Consider the following 26,274-nt stretch of genomic DNA (forward strand, 5'->3'; position numbering starts at 1 on the left):
CACACTTCAGCGTCTCTGTCAATTCTATTTAAAAACCAGCAAAAATGTATTTAAAGCCAACGCTTTTTTCTTTTAAGTTTTAAAAACAGGATGGAAAATGTAATGCTGAGCTTCGAGTATAAAAACTTTGAATAAAATACACTATATTACCAAAAGTATTGGGACGCCTGCCTTTATACGCACATGAACTTTAATGACATCCCAGTCTTAATCCGTAGGATTCAATATTAAGTTGGCCCACCCTTTGCAGCTATAACAGCTTCAACTCTTCTGGGAAGTCTGTCCACAAGGTTTAGGAGTGTGTCTATGGGAATGTTTGACAATTCTTTCAGAAGTGTATTTATGAGGTCAGGCACTGATGTTGGATGAGAAGGCCTGGCTCGCAGTCCCCGCTCTAATTCATCCCAAAAGTGTTCCATCGGGTTGAGGTCAGGACTCTGTGCAGGCCAGTCAAGTTCCTCCACCCCAAACTCCTTAATCCATGTCTTTATGAGAAATGCTATTATTTACACAGGAGCGGCTGGTGCTCAGTATTTTGGGGGTGGTGGCAAACTAGCGCTCCCCCTTCCCAAAACAGACGGACAGGAAGGCGGTGATCCCTCCACCCCCCACAAGAAATGGACAGGCGCTTGGATTAGGACATGCCTGATAAAGGGGTCCTGCGTGGCTCCGGAACATCGCTTTTCATTTTTGATACTATGTGATTAAAGTTTTGGACCCAATTTTGCAGATCCTGGTGTGCTGGTGACACTGCCTTCTCTACAATGTGTAAAAAGGCTGTTTGATCCTGTATGCACAGATCCACCCCTTCTTCCACTGTCCCCAATCCATCTCCTGAATAGTACATAGCCTTTGGAGTCACTCTGCACATGCTCAGTTTGGTGGAAATTGCTAGAGATTTGTTTTGCCTGTGAGGGGTGCATGTGATCAGTAGAGGGCCAATCAGCACTGTCCAGACAGAGGGTCAGGGGTCTTGCAGCCTCATAGGACATTCAGAGTAGAAAGAAAACTCCTCCTACAAGCTTTAACCAGTGGCTGGACACTGATAGAAGTCACAAGATTGCTATATACTGCTGATGGGAAAGGGTATTTAGCAGTTTATATTTCCTAAAATAATTGCATTTCCATGTTCTGTGTACTGTGGGAGACCAGATATAGTGAATACAGGGTCCTGGGTTTAGTAATACTTTAATCATTAGCACAACAAGCCTAAATTAGTATTGAATGCTTGTTTTTAAAGGTATTACAATTGAAGCGAGCCGTGAAATGTTCTACAGTACACTTTTCATTTAAAAGCATGCCTGAACACTGGGCTCATACACACAGGAAGTTTTTACAGCTGCTATTAGGGGCATTTGATGTTTTTTTAACTGCCTCTAAAAGCCCCTCCATGTTAGCCTATGTATCCATGCAAATATAAAGAAAATAGTGTAATCCCTTGCGCCACTAAGTGAACAAACAAATAAAATAAGTGAATAGAATATATGTGAAAATTGCTCAAACAAATAAAATCAAATATAAGTGAATATAATATAAGTGAATAGAATATACGTGAAAATTGCTGCTAGACCTTTAGTGTACACAGTTATGTATCCATGCATACATGAACTGTGAGAGGCTTTTTGCAGTATAAGTGTTAAGGGCAGTAGAGAAAAATTGACAGCCTCTGCTTTCAGGAGCAGTAAAAATTTGCTGTTAAAACTAAAAAAAAAAAAAAAACATCTTAACGCGGTTGTATAGTCTTTTTTTGAACTTTTACCTACAGGTAAGCCTATAATAAGGCTTACCTGTAAGTAAAAAAAAAATCTCCTAAACCTGTATGGTTTAGGAGATATTCCCCTCGCAATGAGCCGCTGACTGCAGCGGCGCATGTGCACAGACGTCGGACCCTGTTGGAAAGAAATCTCCCGCGCGCGGGAGTGACGACAACATGGCTCCAGCCACTCACAGCGTCAGAGCCGATATACCCGGAAGACGCGCCGAGGGAACATGTCAGCCCCCTCGGCGTGGATCAGGTGAGATGTCGGGGCCTCGTTCTAAGGTAAGTATTTCATAATGAGCTAGTATGAGGTGCATACTAGCTCATTATGCCTTTTGCCTTACAGGTCTGTAAAAAAAAAAAAAAAATGTCAGCAGGTTTACTCCCGCTTTAACGCGTCTAATTGTGTCTAAACGCATTAAGCCACGTTTCACATTTTTAGGCGTTTTTACATTATAAAGAGTGTTTTTAATGCAAAAACGCCCAAAAACGCTAACAGCAAAAAACGCAGAAAAACGCCCAATAACACTCATTTAAAAATGTGACAAAACGCAAAAAAAAAAAACTGCAGTTTTTAGCGCTGCTGTAGCGCTGGCGTTTTTAAAACGTCCAGTGTGCATGAGCCCTTACATACATTTTTTATCACCACTGCCATCTCCAGGTCCCTAAGCACAGCTTCCCCGAACTTCCAGTTGGGGAGAATATACCAAGTCACAATGGACAGCAGCTGTCCATCTATTGACTATGATGAGGGGGGAGGTGGGAGCAGGGGAGTGGCTTGCTATTGTGAGGTTTCAGATGTGGGCGTACACAGTTTCTAGCCCGGAATGAGCACACAGGAGTGGCACCATAGGATAGATAGTATATGGCAGGGATCCTCAAACTATGTGAAACTACACATCCCATGAGGCATTGTAAAACTCTGACATTTACAGACATGACTAGGCATGATGGGAATTGTAGTTCCTTAACAACTGGAGGGTCATAGTTTGAAGACCCCTGGTATATGGGAAAGTAGTTAGTTAGACATTGCACTATTACTCAGGATATGTGTTCAGTATAAAGACTTTCCCTTTAAATGACAGTTGTATGTTACTGCTTTGTGTATGAGCTGTATTAATCCTATAATGTTTGCAGGCTGTAATCTTTATATGGATTGCAGGAGCTGTCAGCCATGCGGGACTCTGCGCAGCTCACAGCGCGGCGATGCTATGCACGGAATGGATAGAGATGACTGCTGACTATCTCATTGACATGACCCAGTGGCGCGCCTGCACTATCACATCTAACGCTGTCCCTTCCATCCCAGGCGGGGATATGTAAATACTCTGCAGATGTGAGTTTGTTATGGTATGACGTGAATTCCTGGGACACTTTCTGTTTCGCCTGCGTTTGCTTCACCCCAGAGAACGATTGCGTAAGCTCAAAAAAAAAAAAAAAAGCAAAAGTAGAAACGACGTCCTTGCCAAAATTAAGACTTCACATCTATTGAGAAATGTCTATTATAAACTTTTCATGGAATTAAACAGATTAGAGTAAATGTCTGGGGTTAAAGATTATGTAAACTCATGCAATACCAAGTACTCTATCAAAGACCTAAAACATTTCTATGAGTCAAACGTTATTAAAAACGATACTAAAAGTGCTATTTACTATAAAATGTTGTATTATTCAGCGGTCACATGATCACATGAGCTACCTTCACATCCCGCTTTCCATGTGCAGGGGGCGTGGTTTCATAGTCACTTAGTAGGTCAGGTTGAATAAAAATAGTCTATCCAGTTCAACCTGTGTAGGTGTATGTGTGCCAGTGTCGGTCATCATGTCATACCTCCCAACTTTTTGAGATGGGAATGAGAGACACCTATCAGCAAATGTATGCAGGCATAGGACACACCCCTTGCCACGCCCCCTTAAAGGAGAACTGTACAAAAAGACAAGATTGGTTAAACCCACAAGTGCTTTTTTTTAACACTACCATTCCTTTATACTGGCTTTTTAAATTTACAAATGCAGCAATTTAGAAATCAGAGGTCTGCCCCTGGAAAACAACAGGACTGTGACATTGCGAGCAGACAAATTGGACACTAAGTGACACTTTTGATACTTTTTTGGGGCCAGTGATACCAATACAGTGATCAGTAAAAAAAATATGCACTGTCACTATACTAATGACGCTGGCTGGGAAGGGGTTAACATCAGGGGCGATCAAAGGGTTAAATGTATTCTCTGGGAGTGCTTGCTAACCGTGGGGGAGGTACTCATCTGTGGGAAGACAGAAACTTTCTACTTAGCAGAAACGTAGCATCTCTGTCTTCCCTACTAACAGAACAGCGTTCTGCCTTGTTTACATAGACAGACCGCCATTCCCGCCTCTGTTGGGAATGATCGGTGGGTCCCAGCAGACATAAGGTCTGTCGGACCGGGTGATTGGCTCCCGCTGTGTCCAATCACAGCAGGGGGAGACGCCGCAGACCCAGAATTGCAAAATCACATACCTGTACGTCATTTTGCACAGAGTAGCCGCCACCCCGTAGTAAATGTATGTGAGATGTTCGGCAAGAAGTTAGGCTGCGCAGGGGGGATTTTTCACTGTCAGGGCGATAAGGATGTGGAACTCTCTTCCACAATTGGTGGTGTCAGTGGGGAGTATTGTAAAAGACTCTCGGATGTGCGACTTAAAGAACACAATATACAGGGCTATGAGAAATTACATAGCTCCCAACTGTCCCTGATTTGGAGAGACTGTCCCTGATTTGGAACAAAGTCCCTCTGTCCCTCATTCCTCCTCATTTGTCCCTCATTTTGATCTGATCTATATAGTTGTATATAAAATGTACTTTTTATCTTTCAAACAGTGTTTCACCTTTCATCCAAATTCTAAATTGCTGCATTTTTCAAATTTAAAACCCAATATAAAGCAATAGTAGTGGTCAGCAGGAAGAAGAGAGGAGCTATCGCTGGAATTGGCAGCAGAGGAGGACATCCCATGGAGTTATGTGGAGTGAATATACTGCTTGATGCTGTTTGAGGCCTGTTAACCCCCTGGCTCTGGTGAGTTTAAACCCCTTGAGGGCGTGTGGAACATGTAGTGGAAGAAATTTCTGGTGAAAGGTGCACTCATCAAATATCTACTGTATACACCAATTGTGTTCACTAGAGCCTTTTTTCACTCAGCATCATACATTTATTTATCTATCTAGTATTCTTGCGTGTATGGTGGTGATCATACACTAGCCAGTCAGTTTCCTAATTTTTGCTACAACTGAAGGGAGCGCTACTTGTTCATTTGTTACCTATTTAGAGTTGCAAATTTTACATCTATTTTTTATATGTACAACCTGTTTTTAAGTGGCTGCTGATCGGAAGATTTTTTATCTTGCAAATTTCTTTGTTATCCATGTCTGTTTATTTATCATTGCCTGTGTGGCTGCTTCCTATTATTTCATAGCGCTGAGATAGGAGGAGTGGGGTAGGGAAAGTTTTTTTTTCTTCCTTTTTCTAGGAATAGTAGTGGTAAAAAGAAAAAAAGCATGGATTTAATTAAAGTGGATGTAAACCCACTGTTATAATGTAGAGTATAAGATTTCCTATCATTTGAGCCCAGTCTTGCCACAAAGAGTTAATCCAGCTCTGAGCAATCCCCTTTTATTGTTCAGTGAGATAAATCTTGACAAACAGAGAAAAACTTTGTCAAATCCTCCCCCTTGCTGTGAGTGACAGGAGATTTACATATCTCGTGCATTGTTTTTTAATTCCCTCCCACTGCTTTCTTATGCTGCTCTGCAAGGATTGGCTGTTCCACACCTCAGCATGATTTGGCATGCTGAAGTCATGTGGGGTCTTTTCTGGGTCTTCACTGGATGTTAGTGATCATAGCAGAAGTTCAGTGTAAGAAATATACAAGAGAAAATGCATGTTGATAAGGAGAGTGTAGAGGTGGGGAGTCTACTGACATCACGACTCCACCCACTGAGCCCTGGAAAACAGGCCCACCCACAAAATCTGCAGTTTTTTGGGTCTCATAGCAGACAGAGGGGAGACATTTGACAGATAAGTATACATGCAGGAGTCATGTATATCCTTCTAGATAACTAATATTGCAGTAGTTTAGAAAGAATGATAGTGGGTTTATATCCACTTTAACCTTTTTTTGGTTATTACCCCTTTAAGGGAGGTGTCCTATGCCTACATACAATTGCTAGTAGGTGTCCCTCATTCCCATCTCAAAATGTTGGGATGTATGGAACACCCATGCAATCTGATTCCAGTGTGGGGAAAAAAAGTCCGTGCACGCACCTTTTTTTGTGCGAATCCAATTCAAGTTCAGCCATATAACTGTATAGCTGAACTCACACTGCACAGACATCTAATGTGATCGACACAGCAGGGTAAGGTGTGAATCACATGCGATGTCTGTGTTAGCATATGTGTGAACCCGGGCTTAAAATAATGCTATAAATCTGTCTTTTTGCAAAAGTGTTTAGGCCCATTTAGGCATGTAAAGGGCTTGGGTGTTTTTTTAATTTTTTTATTTAATTGGCCAGAATATTAATTTATTCTGGACATTAAAATGAAAAATCGCTCAAGCATTAAATGCACCTAGCGCAGAGGACGAATTCACACCACAACAAAAATCAACAGGATCAATTCACTGCTCCGGCTGCTCTGCATTGCCCTCTACGCTAGGGGGCAGTGTAGTGTATGATTCATCACACTGCTCCCTTTTGTTGAGTGTGCCTGCTTGCAGTGGAAGGAGGGAGGAGCCAGGATCACCGGCGTAGGACCTGAGGAGAGGAAGATCCGGGCTGCTCTGTGCAAAACCAATGCACAGAGCAGGTAAGTATAAGGCCCCTTTCACACTGGAGTGCTTTGCAGGTGCTACATCGCTAAAAATACACATTCAAAGCGCCATGAAACAGCAGCTGCTGTGTCTCCAGTGTGGAAGCCCCGAGGGCTTTCACACTGGAGAGGTGCGCTTGCAGGACGCTCAAAAAAGTCCTGCAAGCCACATCTTTGGAGCACTGTAGGAGTGGTGTATTTAGTGCTCCTAATGCGCCCCTTCCCATTGAAAACAATTTGGGGCCGCGCTGCAAACCTGCCTGCAAAGCGCTGCAGCAGCACTTTGCAGGCGGTTTTAACCCTTTTTCTGCCACTAGCGGGGGTTAAAACCGCCCCGCTAGCGGCCTAATATCACCGCTAAAATTACAGTAAATCGCCGCTAAATATAACGCCACTTTACCACCAGTGCCCGCAACGATTCAGTGTGAAAGTAGCCTAACATGCACAGCTGCACCAGATTTTGCACTCTCCAGTTTAGTAAATCAACTCCATAGGCTAACATGGAGGAGAGTTTAGAGGCAGAGAAAAAAAAGCTCAAACGCCTGTAAAAGCAGTGTTTTTTAGCTTAAGTGTGCATGAGCCCTTTAAAGTCTTTCCTCCATTTTTGATACATTAACACGCATTATTGCACAATTATGTGAAGAAGCGCATTTACTCATGTTATAACAAGCACATAGGCATAAAAGGGCCCCAAAATGTATAGCCATAGAGAAGGTATAAATAGATTAAATAGTTTGTTTTACATTTCGTAAAAAGTTTGTAAAGCTTTTATTGTGTAAACTAAAGTAACAAAACGTTGAGCAAACTCACAGAACAGGTTCTAAAATATTTGAGAATCAAGGACAAGATGGTTTTATTGCAACTAATTGCATACAATCGTAAATGATTAGAACAGAAATATTTTGATTGGCTTGTCTTTGCTCAGCTAGGAAAGACCAAATTTGTAAAATTGGTCACAGTTGCCCAGCGGGTTATGTTTTGGACTAAACCCTGCTTTTATTTTTTGGAGCAAAACTGTTGGGGCTTCTAAAAAGTTTAATAAGAAGGAAATTTTTTTCCTATCTAGCGACTTATGTAACTATATGATGCGGTGCAATGTTCCAGTCCACAGCAGCAGGACATCAGATAATCTTAATGTTCTGCGATTACAATAGCAAAGCAGTCATTAGTGGGAAGTGATAATACGGAACAGATTTGAATATATGAAGTCACTTTTCCACAACGTGGTGGAGTAAGTATGATATAAAGCCAAATAAATAACACAATAGATCTCAGTGCACTTACCACTTTTGGCTTCTGCTCAATTGTCTGAAGGAAGGGAGTGCTTTGTTCTGGGGATCTTTCAGGATCACTGGAGACATCATCCTCAGATTCATCCCAAGAGGAAGAAAATCCAGTAGAAGAAGCAGACGAAGAGGATAGTTTTCGGGGAAGAGTTGTCGGGTCAATAAGGCTATTAAGGTCCACATTAAAATCACCATCCTCCCCATGGTCAGTGACTATGACCGCTGGGATGGGAGAGGTCAAACCATGAAAGTTTGACTTGCAGGTGTCCTCTAATGGAAAGGAAGTGTTGAATAGCTTACTGGGGGCAACTACTGAAGAGCAAGTGTTGAAAAGCGGCACAGTATTTGTTACGTTGTTAGTTCTATAAATGTCCTTTTCGACAGTGGTCATAACGGAAGAAGTTGTTGGAACCACCGTTGGAGGTGTAGAAACCACTGTCTGACTTGTAGATGATGGTGGCTCCCCTTTTTTGGACCAAGAGGGTTTTCTTCCCCTGTCCTGACCAAATGTAAACACAGTCTCTTCTTGCCTTGTGTGTCTTAGAGGGGAAGGCGACCTGCTGCCCAGTCGAGGACTTCTAAGTATTGGGGAATTTGGACTATTTTGTGCTTGAATATGAGCTTCAAAAAGTCCCACCACCTGATTCACTTGAACATTCTGAAGCTCACGTTGTATCCGAGCTATGTGCCTTTTCTCCTCGGGTTCAGTGTTTGCAGTCCCCGAGCCATTACCTTGTCCAGACCCCAACCATGTCCCCAAACGCGAATCTATCACCGAAACGGCTTCTCCAACATAACTACCCTGAAGTCGAAGCGGTGAAGGGCACCTCCCAACTCTTGGCAACCTTGGTGACTGTCCATCTCTGCCATTCCAACTTGGGCTGCGGCTTCTTGACGTAGTCCGTTCTCCTGGCTCAGGAAAAATAAAAGCAGAAGAAGAACCATTGTTTCTAGGAGAGTTCCCAGGAATAGATGGCCCTGGGCTGTAGAGTGGCAGTGATGGACTGACCAACAGTGGACAATAAGTGCTCCGTCTGTCCGGCACAGGCAGCACAGGTCTCTGGCAACTTGGGCTCGTCTTTGTCACACTGCCCGTCTTCACATTGCTGTTATTCATTATCACCAAGCTATTCAAGGCATAGCAATACACAGCCATAGTCCTGAGATAAGAGGAGCTAGAGGTGACCGAGGCACTGAGCACCAGGAGCTCACAATCTGTGATCCCAATGACTTCTTGTCTTCCAGGACATCGCTTCTGAAGGTATGCAGAGGAGAAGTGAGCTGGGCTCCTGCCCAGACCTCCATAAACAAATTATCTGTGAAATGAAAAGAGAGGGAGGGAGAGAGAGACACAAGTGTAAATGACTCACTCTGAGTTCTATCTACTTTGACTAAGAGAGAGAGATCATTACAATTTGGCAGTGACAAGGACAAGAAGAGCTCATGTGATGTAATCCACAAGGATGGGAGACCTGTCATTTGCATGGACCTGCCCAGAGTTTAATACCTGTGCTACAAACAACAAGTAATGTCAGATGGACGAGAACAGACTTGCAGAAGCATGCTACGAATGTGAACTTTCTGTTCCATGTAGTAACCTACTCTGAAACATGTGTATGTGTAGTCTACCCACGATTATCCCATCTGTGTTCTGGAGAATTAAAATAGATATAAACCCTAACTCATAAACACTTGCCTTTTTACAGCTTTCTTATCCTTTGTTGAATCAATGTGCTGTGGGTCCCATGCAACCTCTTTGCGTTAACTTCTTGTCTACATGCACTCTAGTGATGGCTGCCTGGCATTTCTCAGGGTGGGTTTTCTGATGAGGACAAGACTTGACCAAGTCTGTGTAATGTGTGTTGACATGGCCAGTAATAAATCTTTACCAGGCACTCATGTAACAGAATGACAACACAGGTGGCACAACTGGGAGATGGGCACAGACTGTTGTCACTCTATAACAGGGAGTGACTGATCAAGGGCCTTCATAGCAGGATTACAATGTGGTATTTTCATGAAAGTTGAAGACCTAAAAATGTTGAATATATTCTCTGTGCTGTACAGGAACCTGTACCCAAGGACCCACAGTGCAAGGATCTCCCTGCCCTGGCTTCATCCATTCTGTGAATTTTTACTTTCTCCACCTCTCCTGTTTTTTTTTTAAAAGTCAGCAGCTACAAATACTGCAGCTGCTGACTTTTAAAATATGTACACTTACCTGTCCAGGGTGCCCGCAATGTCGGCACCCAAAGCCGATCTGTCCCTCGGCTCTCGGGTGGAGACGCCACCATCTTTGGTAAGGGAATCAGGAAGTGAAGCCTTGAGGCTTCACAGACTGGTATCCTACTGCACATGCGCAAGTCACGCTGTGTGATCCCACTGGTCCCTGCTGTCTTTTGGGCTCTGTGTGTCTCCCAGAAGACAGCAGGGGGAATGAAGGAGGTGCCAGATATGGCATAGATATCCCCAAAACTGGGGCTATCTATGTCTGGAAGTGCGAGAAAATACCTGGATTATCCAGGTATCTGCCCACCCCCTCCCCCTTGAAAGGTGCCAAATGTGACACCGGAGGGGGGGGGGGGGGGGATTCCGAAAAACAGAAGTTCCATTTTGGGTGGAACTGCGCTTAAAACATTCCTCCACTAGTTATCAGAACACCAGTTTGAAGGGAGGAACCTCTGACATGAGGAATTAAAGCCCTACCTCTACGAAGATGGCCTCCTCCACTCAGAACAAGGTATGGTAAGGGAGTAATGAAGAACAGATCAAATGCAGGAACGCTACTGGCAATACTGGTAACTAGTCCTTTGTCCTCTGTCTGTCTTTTTTGGGCAAAGCTTCCACAGTTCAGGTCTACTTTAAACATAAGGAATCAAAACCACTGTTCGGTACAGAAAAGAAAAAATGTTTCCTGCACTGCTCAAGTCCGCTCTACAACAGCATGATCTAGTTTCTATAATGTAAAACTGCCATTGGTTGCTATTGCTGGCCTCCTGAAAATACTAGTTAGCTGGATCCCCATGCTGATCTGCTGGCTTTTTTGCAGGGGTCTCCAAACTTTCTAAACAAAGGGCCAGTGTACTGTCCTTCAGACTTTAGGGAAGCCAGACTGTGGCCAGTGGGAGAAGAAAATGTCCTAGTGCAAGTGAGAGTAACACAATGCCACATCTTTAGTGGCAGGAATAGTATCCCATCATTGGTGTCAGCGGTGGAATAATTCCCCATCATTGGTGTCAGCGGGGGGAATAATGCCCCATCACTGGTGTCAGTGGGAGGATTAATGCCCCATCATTGTTGTCAGCAGTAGGAAATATGCCCCTGTTGCTGGTGTCAGTGAGAGGAACATCATTCATGTCAGCAGCAGGAATTCTACTCCTGTTGTGGTGTCAGTGGGCAGAATAGTGCCCCATCACAAGTGAGAGGAATAGTGCTCCATTGTTGGTGTCAGTGGCAATAATTATGCCCCTCATTGTTGGTGTCAGTAGGAGGAATAGTGCCCCAAGGGCCAGATAAAGGCAAGCAAAAAACAGAAAAAGAAAAAGAGCTAAAGCCAACCAAGCAATTCCCATTTTCAGGGGGAGGCCAACAATTACAGCCCATGTGTTTTTCTCATAAATAGCGTCTTTTTACAGGAAACCTGTCTCAGCAGAAAATGGACTTGTCATCTCTGACTTGTTCTTGGAATGTCATTCTGATCCTGGCTTTGCGGACCTGGAACAGGTAAGTCTGGAAAGTACAAGCCTGTACTTTTAAAAACAAGGGCCTTTAATTAGACTTGTAGGGACTTCCAACGCCGATTAGCTATCCTTCCTAAATATCCCACCGTTGTACAGCACAGTGCCCTGAAAACCTCCTTCGTTGACACTTCAGGCATTGGTCTAGTTCCTGTTTTGTAGGGGTGAGAAAGGAAACTCGAACTTTTGTACTTCCCCCCCTCTGCAGCAAAATAAACTTGATGGAAGAAAAAAAAAGTTAAATATCATTCGTGTGTACAAATACATTTCCTGAATATGTACAATAAAAAGTTAATTCAAAGCCAAAAGCAAAACATGTATCTATGGCACCAAGTGTAGAGGGGAATGTTACAGGCATTGGTCAGAATTAGGAATGCCACAGAGAGGCGCTACAGCACCCAGGGAGCTGGCATCACAGACAGTCTGAAAAACAATCTGGTTAATTAAAGCGATTCTCCGGGAAGGTTTACCAAATGCATTCAGTTATAAAAACTATTTTATGGGTACGTAAAGCCAAACTTTTTTTATTTTTTTTTATTACATATCTTATTTTAGACCCAGTGTTGTAATCATTGGGTCTCTATGCTTCTCTATGCAATGCAGACAGATTACGGCTAGTGAAAGGGGTCCACAGGATAGCACCCTGGCTTAGTACTCCTCTAAAGAGCCCTCAGGCCTGACCATAGGTGCCTATTGCATTAGGGTGTGCACCCCAAAGCTCAAACACACGCCTTTCTCTGCAGCCTCAGATGCACTTGACAGCAAATTAATTGAAAGTGATTTGTGCTGTTCCCGTTCATTCAAAAACGTAAGCATAGTAGACATAGTTTACTATGCTTCAGTTATGATTGAACACAGTGTGTGAGTGTGTTCGCTGTGTACATCTAGAAAAGGAAGGGGCCGGTAAATTACATTTTGATTAACACCATCATCATCCTGAAACATGCCCCGCAGAAGCCGGGGGAAGAGGAGAGGGGGGAAGCCAGCCGCACTGCGGTGGGGGGGACACAACACAGGGGGAGGCCAGGCAGTAGGGGGAATTGGCACCACACAGAGTGATTAGGGAGTGCCTAGGCACACCTGGCACACCCCTTGCGCACCTAGGGTCCTAATGCAAACAGTGGGCTGGTTCTTGGGAGGAGTTATGCAAATATCAAACTGCCTTGATGAGTGGATGTCAGTCTGGAGGAGTGGGTGTTCCTAGGAAGACTCCATTTGTATGCAGACCACCCTAGGGAATGCCCACAATGATACTGAGCCTCCACGGTTGAAAGAACTGACATTTAATTAATTAAAAGGGGTGGGCAAGGCACAGTCAGGCTGGGGAGGAAAGGACTGGTTGATATCGGATGTTCCCTTGCCAGAAAATGAGGCAGGCTCTATCTGACTTGTTGCAGCTTCTAATGCATATTGTGAGAAGCTCACAGTGTGCAGTGAAACCAATTTCCATAAGGAAAGAAGCCTGTACAATTGTGCTGAAGGTAAAGCTGGAGTTCAGCTTTAAATAAATATAACAAAAATCAAGCTGGCTGGTAAGTAGAGCCCTGAAAAGACAGATCTGAAGCAGCGTGTACACTGTGCCAACCTTCCACTTGGCTCCAGCTCCTGGTGATATGCAGACGCAGCTCCAGTGACAGGTGATTCCTCTGTGCGTGGCATCTGTGTTTGTGCTGCGGAGAGCCGTCCACAGCTGGGAAGCACTGGGAAATCCCCTGCTGCTGGCATTGGACTGATAAACACAAACCTCAAATACTACAAGGAGCCTTCAATGGACTGCTGACTAAAATAGAAAAACTTTCAGCTGCGAGGACACGACTGCAAATGACAGATAAGAAGTCCGACCAGAAAATAATCCACAGGGCGAGCGATTACAGCTTAACACCGGGCAAGTCGCTAAACACAAATACTAATATATACAAATGTAGGAAAATAAAGTGGACTTTTCAGTAGCTTTACAAGTCTCCATGAATACATTTCTGACATGTCACAATATCATACCTCCCAACTGTCCCTGATTTCAGCAATGTCCCTCTGTCCCTGATTCTGAGGGACTGTCCCTGATTTGCAGCAAAGTCCCTCTGTCCCTCTTTCCTCCTCATTTGTCTCTCATTTTGGTCTGATCTATATAGAAAAAAAAATGCACGTTTTATCTATCAAAAAGTGTTTTCTAGTGCTAAACCTTTCATCCAATTTCTAAATTGCTCCATTTGTAAAATCCAAAAGCTGATATAAAAGAATCATAGAAAAAAAGCACTTGTGGGTTTAACCAATCTTGTTTTTTTGTTTAATTCTCATTTAAGGGGGCGTGGCAAGGGGTGTGTCCTATGCCTGCATACTTTTGCTGATAGGTGTCCCTCATTCCCAACTCAAGAAGTTGAGAGGTATGCAATATACAGCCGTCAGCTGGCTGCAGGCAGGAGAAAGCATTTCCTCAGTCTCCTCTCTGCAGTGCTAAGGCTGCAACAATGTAACATTTTGTAATGCATGTGGTTGGGATGCGGCCCCATAAAACTGCATTAGTTGCATTACAGAGGTGGCACTGCCCGCCAAAAGTGACATGCTGTTTAAATTTTTCTGCAGCTGTGAAGCTTAGCATCATGACGGCAGCATGTGTACAGTCGTGAATGGCTGTATAATTAGTGTTCAGGCAGGTGGGGGGGGGGGGGGGGGGGGGTTGGCAAAACTGTGGCTCAACAGCCTGGTTTTACCGCCGCCCCCTTGGACGCACATGTGAATGAGCCCTTACAGAAAAGGTGAGTCCTCCACAACCCTCATTGCATTTAAAGCGGGAGTCCGCCGGGAGTCCGCCGTTTTTTTTTTTTAAAGCCAGCAGCTACAAATACTGCAGCTGCTGACTTTTAAAATAGTGACACTTATCCGCCCAGCGCGCCCGCGATGTCGTCACCCGAAGCCGATCTCTCGATCGTCTCTCGGGTGCTGCCGCCGCCATCTTGGGTATGGGAATCAGGAAGTGGAGCCTTTCGGCTTCATTTCCCGATTCCCTACTGCGCATGCGCGAGTCGCGCTGCGCAATAAGGATGGTCCCAGCTGTCTCTGGGATCCGTGTGTTTCCCAGCAGGCAGCGGGGGACTTTCGGAAAGGGGCGTAGATTCTGCGGAAAGGGGCGTACCTTCTGCAGAATCTACGCCGGAAGTGGGTGCAGATACCTGTACTGTACAGGTACCTGCACCCCCTCCCCCCTGAAAGGTGCCAATTGTGGCGCCGAAGGGGGGGAGGATTCCAATGAGCGGAAGGTCCATTTTAGGGTGGACCTCCGCTTTAACTCTCTGGGTGATACAATATCACTGTCCATGCAGGATTAGTGTGGTTCTGATTGGTCAGCACTGGCACGTGACTGCGCTGACCATTTACAACTGCTCTGATCTGTCCTGGCATACTTAGGGAAATAAGAAAAAAAGTAGCGCAGTATTCAAACCCCAGGACAGCTGCACCGGGCTGCAAGGACAATGAAAATGTATTACCCATGGAGGTAACTGCAGCAGGGACTGGGGGAAAGGGTGCTGAGTGCTAAGCTGGCCATACATGTTCAATTTTCTTGTACAATTTTCCTTTAGATTTATCTTAAACTATGTAGTGCAAAGGCCTGCCTAATTGGATACAATTGAAAATTGTTTTGTTCATTCTTTCTTTTCTTTTTAATTATGGTTTTTGGTAAATCGAAAGGAAAATTGTACAAGAAAATTGAACATTATTTTTTTCTGGGAAAACTTACACTTGGTATATATATCTGGTGTTAGGTCGCCTATAATTAAATTATATATATATATATATATATATATATATATATATATATATATATATATATATATATACACTGCATATATACAATATATAGCCCTTTTTACCTACCGTCTAGTGCTGGCCCTCACTTTTTTGGTGAGCTAATATAAAGACTCACTTATACTAGCTGCAGTTACAAACACATTGAAGGATTTTAACCTGAATACATAGCTGAATTAGTTTGTATTTCTATCTGGCTGGAATTCAGTATGTATTAGGAACCCAAGATATCACCGCAAGCACTAAACTTTGCCCTTTTTTTCCAAGTAGCCAAGGTTGTATGTAAAACAAGGCCAGTGTCCGGGAAAGTAGAGTAACAGCGGGCAGTGCCAGAGCACAATATTTACAGGTTTGTTTTCCGTCCGTAGATGCCAGTCATCCCTGAAATTGAACATGTGTTGCTGGAACAGTTTTTTTAATTGGATTTGCCAACCAACTGCAAACAAACAAACAAAAAAAAAAATCCTCTGTGTTAATGGGCCCTCATACATCATTACCTGTATTATTTAGTGCAAGTAGTATAAGAATCTGAATTTAACTTGGCATCAGCCCTTTGCATTTCCTGTACAGTAGGGCTCAGACTGGGGGAGGCAAAAGCAGCACATGGAGTATAGAGATATTGTGCTGCTTCTCCTTTATCTGTCCAGTGATTGGATAGGAGTAGGGAGCAGATCAGAAAGTGAAATTGCAACAGAGAAAGATTAGGTCCCATTGTCTGCTAGACAGGGGTGAGCTGTGTGCCGGAGCTGTGTAAATCTCAGGATTGGATAGACAGATATACAAAGCTTTTGGCAGGATAATCAGCTCTTATGTATGTATTTAGTCTGTGTACTTAGGCCTTCAATTGGAGTTCATTTTGAAGCTGTCTTTAAAAAAAAAAAAAAATTCCATGTTTCTGTCCAGACAGGAGAGAAATATCTCTCATCTTACAGCCAATGCGGATCTGATGGCACCCGAAGGCAGATGGGGCCCAGTGAGAAGGAAAGAGCTTCCCCACTATTTATTTTAGGACTTTTGAAACAACTTTCTGTCCAGCCAGGACACTATCTGCATGGAGTTTGCATGTTCTTCCTGTGTTTCCTCTGGGTATTCTGGTTTCTCACACTGAACTGACATGCTGGTAGGTTAATTGGCTTCTATCTAAACTGACTCTAGTATGTGAGGGAGTGTATGTATACATGTGTGTTAGGGACCTTAGACTGTGAGCTCCTTGTAGGCAGAGATTGATATCATACCTCCCAACATTTTGAGATAGGAATGAGGGAAATGTATGTAGGCATAGGACACGCCTCCTGCCACACCCTCTTAAAGAAGAATGAAGCAAGAGAAACAGTTAATTAAATCCACAAGGGATTTTTTTTTACCACTACTATTCCTTTATATTGGCTTTTAACCACTTAAGCCCATTTTGGACCATTATGCAGCTAAAGGACCAGGCCCCTTTTTGCTATTCGGCACTGCTTCGCTTTAACTGACAATTGCGCAGCCGCGCAACGTGGCTCCCAAACAAAATTGGCGTCTTTTTTTCCACACAAATAGAACTTTCTTTTGGTTGTATTTGATCACCTCTGGGTTTTTTATTTTTTGCGCTATAAACAAAAATAGAGCAACAATTTTGAAAAAAATTCAATATTTTTTACTTTTTGCTATAATAAATATCCCCCAAAAATATATAAAAAAAAATTTTGCCCTCAGTTTAGGCCGATACGTATTCTTCTACAAATTTTTGGTAAAAAAAAATTGCAATAAGCGTTTATTGATTAGTTTGCGCAAAAGTTATAGCGTCTACAAAATAGGGGATAGTTTTATGTCATTTTTATTAATAATTTTTTTTTTTTACTGGTAATGGCAGCGATCAGCGATTATATTGTGACTGCGACATTATGGCGGACACGTCAGACAATTTTGACACATTTTTTGGACCATTGGCATTAATACAGCGATCAATGCAATTAAAAATGCATTGATTACTGTAAAAATGTCACTGACCGTGAAGGGGTTAATACTAGGGGGCAGTGTAGGGGTTACGTGTTACCTAATGTGTGTTTTTTTACTGTAGGGGGGCGTGGCTTGGCGTGTGAGGTCACTGATCGTCGTTCCCTAGACGATCAGTGACAGGCAACTACGAAGCACGGGGAGAGGTTTGTTTACACTTACCTCTCCCCGTTCTTCAGCTCTGTGACCCGATCGTGGGACACCGGCGGCGATCGGGTCCAGCGGCCACGGTCATGGAGCTCAGGACCGGGTCGCGAGTGCGCCGCTGGCGTAGCGCGCGTGACCCATGGCTGGGCTCTTAAAGGGCACCTGTACGTGCTTGTGCCATTCTGCCGACGTATATCGGTGCGAGGCCGTCCTTAAGTGGTTAAAATTTACAAATTCAGCAATTTAGAAATTGGGTGAAATGTTTAGCCCTAGGAAACACTTTTTGAAAGATAAAAAGTGCATTTTCTATACAACTATATAGATCAGACCGAAATGAGGGACAAATGAGGAGGAAAGAGGGACAGAGGGACATTGCTCCAAATCAGGGACAGTCCCTTGAAATCAGGGACAGTTGGAAGCTATGTTGATATGAATATACAAAATATAATGTGCTGAGTAAATTGTTGGCACTATACATTATAAATACCCAAAATAAAGCAAAAAAAAAACTAAAATACTGAGCAAACTGAGGAAACTACGAAGGTTGGGTTGCCACGCCTCACTTCTACTTCTGAAAATGCTAATTTGTTGGCTATTCTACTGATCTGATGGCTTCAATACCCTATGATCTGAGTAAGCAGCATGCTACCTATCGCTGGAGATTTCTGTAGCAATAGAGACCATTGCATATGTTAGTAAGGACAGATTGCAGCATCACAGAGGACTACTGGAAATAATTTTGGCCGATTCACTATTGCATTATGGTAAGGCGCAGTAAAATACATTTTACCACACGTTATTCAAACACATTGTAACATATAAACCTAAATATAGTGTGTTACATCATTCTTAACAGTTTCCACATTGTGGCAGTAAATACTGCACAGCCAAGATAATTTGCACTGTTTTGGGTTGGCAGCTCATCTGCAATGAATGGGCTGCCTTAACGCAACACACATTAGCGAGCCTGCGGAAATGCACTGCACTGTGACAACCTGGATGGGCCATTGCATGTAAGGATTGACCAGGGGGTGACAAGAGGATTAATTACTATGGTGGGGAGAATATATGTGAATATTTAGATTACGGTAGGTGATGTTGTGTTCACTTCATCCAATGGCATGCAAGCAAAAATTCAGCATTTCCCTTGCACAGGACTGAGTGTGCAAATTTAGCACTTTATTCGTAATAGTAACCATACAAAGTGAACAATTTTAACTTCTTTAGGGAACAAATCTGAAACGAGAGCTTCCTAGCATCAGATCTGCTCTATACCGTGTACAAAGATTTTCCCACATGTTGGAAAGTTTGGGTTCCAAATATCTCTCTATGCCATGGTAGAAGCAGTAGACAAACAGGGATTTTAAAAATTAAATACAAATGTGTGTACAATGTTTTCTTCGGTTTGCCAGCTAAAATTGGGAACTGTATAGAATTGGGGAAAAAAAATCCAATGAAAAATAATATTCTTGATAGGGAAATAAACAAAAAAATATATATTTCCCTATTGGAAATATTATTTTTCTTTCCTAATACTAGACAGTTCACAATTTGACGTAATTAGTCCATCACTGGGCATCTCTGCTATACAGGAAACCCCTGGTATTTTTTCCATCAGCACTTTTTTAGATATTCTTATCATCCCGATGTCCCCTGAGAGGATGTAAGACTGGGCTTCCCCTGAGCATCAACAGCGGCCTTGTCTTCCTCTGCATGGAGACAGATATATTCTGCACAAGTGCTATTTTAAAGTTGCATACGACGTAAGCCTATGGTCACTCACAACCTCGCCAAATGTAAATTACACTATCCTATGTCTACTAACATGTTTTGTTTTGTTTTTTTACCCAATATGCCCCAGGCCAATAGACCATAAGGCAACCTTTCTCAACCCTTTTATCATGAAGGAACTTTTAAAATAACATTCAGGTCTGCTAGAAATTATTATATCTGCAGATGACCACATTGGTGGTAAATAAGAGAAGAGCTCCCTCACACTGGTGGTCAGTCAGTGAAAAGAATGCCCATTACAGTGGTGGTCAAGGTAATGCCCCAATATATTGGTGGATAGCTGGAAGAATGGTCCTTTACACAGGTGGTCAGTAAGAAGAATGCCCACCTTAGAGGAGACAGCTAACAAGATCATTGGTGCTAGTAGTGCCTAAGAGAAGAGAAGCCCCACTGGTCCAATGAAAATAGCTCTGCCGAGTGACGTTGGTGACAGAACTATACAGCCACCATCATGCCAGAGATCAATCCACCACTGTTCACTCTTCAAGGAACCCCTAGAAACCTCTGGAGGAACCCTGTTGAGAATGTCTGTCATAATTATTCTGCCATCATTCTTCCTCTGTGGGCATCCTTAGGTTTAGGTTAGGTTTCCCTTTTTTTTTCTCACTCCAAGTACCACCACATAGAACAGAAAAATGCCCCCCCCCCCCCCCCCTTAGAGTGGTGTTTGGAATGCCATCTTTATAGGCAAAAAAAGATAGCTGGTGTCACGTAGCTGGCTTTACCAAGTTGTGTTGGCCCCAGAACTATGCAGGCACCATCAAATAGAATGTCCACAGCTTAAGCAACATCTGGAGGAACCTTAGGGTTTCATGGAACCCTGCTTGAGGATAGCTGCTCTAGGGCAGCGGTCTCCAAACTTTCTAAACAAAGGGCCAGCTTACTGTCCTTCGGACCTAAGGGGGGCCAGACTGATGCCATTGGGAGTAAAAAAGGTCCCAATGTCAGTAGGAATAAACAATGCCTCATCTTTGGTGTCAGTGAGAGGAATTGTGCCACATCTTTGTTGTCATCAGTCCCCATTGTTAGTGTTGTTGGGAGGAATTGTTCCCCATCTTTGTTGTCATTGGTCCCCATTGTTGGTGTTGTTGGGAGGAATTGTGCCCCATCTTTAGTTTCATTGGGAGGAATTGTGCCCTATTGTTGGTGTCATTGGGAGGAATTCTGCCCTTTCATTGGTGTCAGTGGGGGAATTATGTTCCATTGTTGGTATCGGTGAATGAAAATTGTTCCCCAAGGGCTGGATAAAGCAAGCAAAGGGCTGCATCTGGCCTCTGGGCCACAAATGGGGCCAACTAACATAGAAGATAGACAGTGTTTTCACATCATTGCTTGTAGGGAATTTAAACTTAAGCCCCATACACACTATCAGATTTTCTGCAGATTTTTTTCCTTCAGATTTACCAAAACCATATAATATGAGGTCAAACCTTAGGAGTTTCAATTTGTATGCAATCAGGCAGGCCCTTGCACTTTATGGTTTTGGTAAATCTGAAGGAAAAAATCAGCAGAAAATCTGATAGTGTGTATGGGGCTTTAGAAGTGCTTTCTACAATGAGCTAATAAATAATAATCTCATATTTAAACTAAATATAATTTCTACAGCTGGCTATACACATGGCAACTTTCTGTCAATTTTAACCACTTTTGATGAAGATGGAATAAAAACCCAAACAATCAAACGCTAAAAATTAGCAGCTTCGATTGATCGCAAAGAGAAATTGCCTTTATCATACCTGCTGGAGAAATCTGTCTGGTTTTGACATTATTTCTGTGTTTGTTCTGGTTTTGATCAGTCTTTTTTTTTTTTTTTAATCACCTATATTGAAGCTGTAACTTCATAACTCAATTTGATTAATTAATCATATTCAGAGAATTGTTTAAACTTATGGACAGTTATCAATTGTATGTTCAATTCCTAAACAAAAACAGTTGAGGTTGCTTGGAATTCGTGACGTATATTGACTTTACTTGAGCCTAGGTTCACACTGACAGCAGGAATGAAATTGTGCGATTTCAGCTGAACTTTCACAATTTCATTCCCGCATGTCAGTCCTGACCTCGGGGGGTGATTTCAGAGACATCTGTGTGGGTTTCTGCACAGATGTCTATTGAAATCACACCTTGAAGTTCCTGATCCTGAAAGTAGTACAGAAACTACTTTTGGGAATTGGTGCGGCGTCAGAATGATTCGGACGGTGCCATTGCCGGCAATAGCCGCCGATTTAGCATGCGATTTGACATGACAATGTGAACCAGGGCTGAAGGACGATTCATTGCAAAAATGCTGTGTTTAAAAAACAATAAAAAAAATTTTTTTTTAATACTTGTTTACTAATTACCCATGGAAAGTTTCACCCCTTGGAATAGGCTCATCTTAGTTGCTCCATGAGCAAGTAACCCCCAGTTCACTAATGAGGGAAAGTAACCACTGCACTGTTGCTGCCAATAAAGCGCGCCGAAACACGGGCGTACGTGTAGTTTCTGCATGAAAGAAAGGTTGTTGCTGGCAGAGCTAGATCCTGCATAAAATCCACACGTATGTGCGTAATATCTTCAGGTCTGTTTGCTGTGCATATTTTCTTGTGAATATGCAGCTGTGTGTATGGAGTCATTGATTAGTGCTTCATCTAAATGTGTGCAAAATCACGCAGCATTTTCTTCTGACCTTGTGATTGAGCTCTAAAAGAAGCCCTGTCTTTTGTTGGTATCTCCCTTCCACTAGGACAAGTTCACCTCTCCTTGCCCATGAGCAAATTTCTACACCCCATTGTGCAATCTGTGTAACGTAGCAACATGTCAGAGTCATTTAGCTGTCACTTCTGCCACCCCTGAACAATAAATTACCTTGCTGTTCATTCAGCTGATCGCACTAACTACAACATGACACTAACTTACACACTGTTGTGCTGCTCTACGGCATTTGAGCCGGAGAATAGTAAACAAATACGCAGGCGTCCACAACCACGATTTAACTGTATCCCTACCACACAATGCTAGGTGTACCCCAGGAGGAAGGGGGGTACTTCTATTGCTGTTCATGGGGTACATCCAACTTTGTTTCCCATAACACTTTAAACCTTCAGTAACTGCTAAGGCCTGGTTCACCCCTATGCATTTTTTTTAGTGCGTTTTCAGTTTTGCAGAAACACACTACAGTCCATTTAACATGGTTTTCTATGGATGTAGTTCACATCTGTGCATTTTATGGAAAGGGCCGGGGACTTTTTTATGGTTTTTGGTTCCATAGACTTCAATGGATCAAAAGTGTGTATTGAAAAACGCAAGATGCACCTGAAATATGCAAACTGCAATCTGCATAGGTGTGAATCAGGCCTCAATCGTCATTTACAGCATCAGAAAACATTTTAGCTGCTTATAGCGACAATGGGGTAGATTTACAAAAACCAAAGAGTACAAAATCTGGTGCAACTCTGCATAGGAACCAATCAGCTTGCATGTTTTATTGCCAACGCTTAATTGAACAAGCTGAAGTTAGAAGCGGATTGGCTACAATGCACAGCTGCACCAGATTCTTAGTGCTCAAGTTTCAGTAAATATACCCCACTCTTATGTTTTAAAATGCTTTCAGGAAAAGACTGTCCTACAAAGATGTGATATCAAAGGGAGTAATCAGCATTCAGAGTTGCGTTAGGCCCTGAAGATCGACACTGCGGGAGGTGTCCCATCTGGTTCTGCGGGACCAGTTCTTTACAACAGAGCAGTGTTGAGTGGCGCAGGCATCAGGAGAGGTAAGTAATTGGCCTCTTCTTTACAGGTATGTGCTATACTGAAGGCATCTTAGTACATGACAAGGGTCTCTTTCAAAATAGGTAAAGGATACGTGAGATTAGGTGATCCACAAAGGGTGTACCAGTAAACACTGTCTTTTTAAAATTAGAGAGCGAATAACACTTTTGATTTGCGGTGCGTTGTGGTAATCCACATTACACGCATTAGAGCATTGAATTCTGAATGGCAGACCAATGCACTAAAGTAATGCAGATGCATTGCCACACACCACAATGCACAATAACGCACTGCCATGTGTTGTAACGCTGTGCATAGGAAGAAAAATGCTGTATGTTTTTGTCCGTTCTGCTGCATTAGCTACCCATTTGAAATAAATTGTCAGCCTTAAAGTTCTAGTAAACTCTGCTCTACCTCTTGTACCTACAGGCAAGAATATAATAAGTCTTACATGTACTGTAGGTACTGTAGGTACTGTGACTATCTCCTAAACTCGCACACTCGTGACATCACCAGCGCATGCACTCTGAACATTCAGCATACAGTGCCGGACCCGTGCCTTGCGGGAGTGACATCATCGCACCCCTGGCCACTCATGTAGCTGGAGGACGTGAACCCAGAAGAAAGTCTGAGTGAAGATGGAAGCCCTTTCAGCGGTGACAGCGCAGGCGCTGGAGAGCTTCGTTCTAAGGTAAGTCACTCATAATGTGCTAGTATGTGATACATACTAGCACATTATGACATTGCCTTGCAGGCACACTTTAATGCAACATACCTTAACATGTGACACAACACGCATTAATGCAACAACTGTGTGAATGGGCCCCTAAGTATAGTAAGGAGAAGTTAGAACATCTGTCAGGGTTTAATGCTGCTTATGAAGTGGGGGGGGGGATTTTTCCTCATTTCCTGTCTTGGTGAACTGTATTTTGGTACTTTAGCTATTGAACCAAATTATTCTGTAACAGCTAATATGACCAACAACGAAACATGCTCCATTCACTGGATTATTAACGGTAATAAAGTTTCTATGGTACATTCACACCAGGTGTGGTAGGCCTGCGTTGAACAGTTATTCCAGCACAGTCCCTCCACAAGACAAAGTAAAATGCCTCGTCTCCTACGTGGCCAGTTCACACCAGCGCGTTGTGTGGTGAAAAAACATGGCATGCAGTACTTTTTTCAGCGCAGCGCAAGACAATCTATTGCCTCACACTGCGCAGTGGCCAATAGAAGTTAATGAAAAATCACTATGTGACATTTTATTAAGGTCATTTAAAAAAAGGAAGAGCGCACTGCACTGCGATGGACGCATTGTCACTGCTGTCATTCCACGCCACACCAGCCGCTGTATTGTAACACAATGGCTGGTGTGCATATACCCTAAAATTGTCTAACAAAAAAGATTGCAAGCGACTTTCTCAAGAATGTATCACTGACTATCAGGCACCTTGAACCTACATACCGTTTGATAAATAAAAACCGTGACAAAACCACATTTGGATTGGATGCCAACAACCAATGAGATTCTACGGACAATGTTTAAAAAAATGCCAAAAATTGTACAAATATATCAGTTTTCATTTTAAAACTTGTTTAAATGTGCCAAACTCCCTTACTCTACACAGCGCAAACAGTTTTGCTAAATGTTTTTGCAGAACGGCCACATGACTAACTTTTTGAATTTTTGCCAAATAATTATTTTGAGCAGTGCCCCCAATACAATACACACAGAACTTTGACCCATCACCAGGATTTCTACACGCTTTAAAGTGTAATATTTGGAACTCGAGGTGGGATTTGCATGCCGTGTCTCTTTTTTTAAAAGGGGGGGGAAGCGCGTGACAAAAGCACCTTTATCGTGGTCCAGCCCGCAAAGAAAGGTCTTTTTTTTTTTACAAATCCTCTTTTTCCTTGAAATGCATCTGCTACGAAAAAAAAAAAAAATTATTATTTACTGCAGAATCCCTTCTTCTAGCCAGCTCCCTCTTGTAAAGTTACATAACATTCTAATCAGTCCTGAGCGTGGCTACGTGATGGGAGATCTCAATGCCAAGCTGGTACTATTGTCCGCCAGACTGGGATGTATGCATGGGAAAACAGGCTGGCTTTAGAATGATGTCCTGGAAAGTAGGATAAGCAGACAATGTCAGGCTTGCACAGCAAGGCTCCAACACTTACCTGGGCAGCAGATAGGTGCCAGGTCTCTTCTAAAGGGTCTTCTGCTTCTTGCTGAAACTTCTGCCCCAGTGCAGGCAGCGATCCCCCCCTAGTAAAGTCCCAATCCTCTGGTCGTTGGCTCTGTGGACCCCCGCTCTCTGTGTGCCTCTCAGCTCTGTTCTGTGCTGTTTGTTCAATGTGTAATGTCAAAGAATGCAGGAAGGAAGTTGTGAAGTCTGTCTGGGGTTGAACTCAGCCGAACAGGCTTCCTTGTACTAGGGTTTGTATCAGGAGGCAACTCAGAAAGTTTCCATTGTCAGGGCAGCAAGCTGCACCCAGTGCTTGCAGCTCACACAACTGCCTTTTTCCACTGCCTGAGCCTGAGAGGGAGAGGGAGAGAGAAAGAGGGAGAGAGAAAGAGAGAGAGAGAGCTGTGCCTTCATTTCCTGTCCAATCACTAAATAGCAGGAGGAGGCAGGACGCAGGCTCTGTAATTTGGAATCAGAAGAGAAAAAGCTTAATCCTCCTTGCCTGGGGATGCCTGTCGAGCTTACGGATGGGGACCAAGCATGGCTGACTATCACACAGCTGTGGCATTAACAGATGCCTCCCATGCAAATTTGCGGAAGGGTGCTGCTAAATACCAAATTCCAATTTTTAGACTAAAAGCCTTCTTGGTGACGGCCCCGGTCAGTATAGGTGTTGACATTTTCATAGGCCTCATTTTTATATATATATATATATATATATATATATATATATATATATATATATATAAGGCTGTGGAAATTAAAGATTAATTCCTTGATTAATTGTTCTGATCGATCAAAATTCTTTTGATCGGTACTCACCTCTCCGCTGGCTTCTGGGTCTTCAGGGAGTTCCGTCGGAGATCCGGTGACGTCACAGACATCGACATCACTGGACTCCTCCCCCAAGAGGGAGGAGTCTGGTGACGTCAAAGTTCTGATTGAACATAATGTGTACGGGGGAGGAGCTACGCATG

The 26,274-nt window shown here is 43.1% G+C and overlaps 1 protein-coding gene across 2 annotated transcripts in view; it reads right to left on the bottom strand.

Moving 5' to 3' along the window:
* Positions 1 to 25,667, bottom strand: part of ITPKB (inositol-trisphosphate 3-kinase B) — a 143,065-nt gene extending 117,398 nt beyond the window's left edge. The window contains exons 1-3 of one of the 2 annotated variants that reach the window (XM_077485861.1): positions 25,290 to 25,667; positions 13,623 to 13,745; positions 7,886 to 9,203 (exon numbers count right to left, since the gene is read on the bottom strand). In XM_077485861.1, the coding sequence (XP_077341987.1) occupies positions 7,886 to 9,043 (1,158 nt within the window). In that variant the 5' untranslated portion in view covers positions 9,044 to 9,203; positions 13,623 to 13,745; positions 25,290 to 25,667. The remainder of the gene's footprint in view (positions 1 to 7,885; positions 9,204 to 13,622; positions 13,746 to 25,289) is intronic. The other variant, XM_077485860.1, reaches the window with a different exon arrangement.
* Positions 25,668 to 26,274: the final 607 nt, after the last annotated feature.

This window comes from Lithobates pipiens, unplaced genomic scaffold (genome assembly GCF_037356315.1).
Source record: "Lithobates pipiens isolate NorthernLeopardFrog02 unplaced genomic scaffold, aLitPip1_a1.2 Scaffold_18, whole genome shotgun sequence".
In the NCBI taxonomy this organism is placed as follows: Eukaryota; Metazoa; Chordata; class Amphibia; order Anura; family Ranidae; genus Lithobates; species Lithobates pipiens.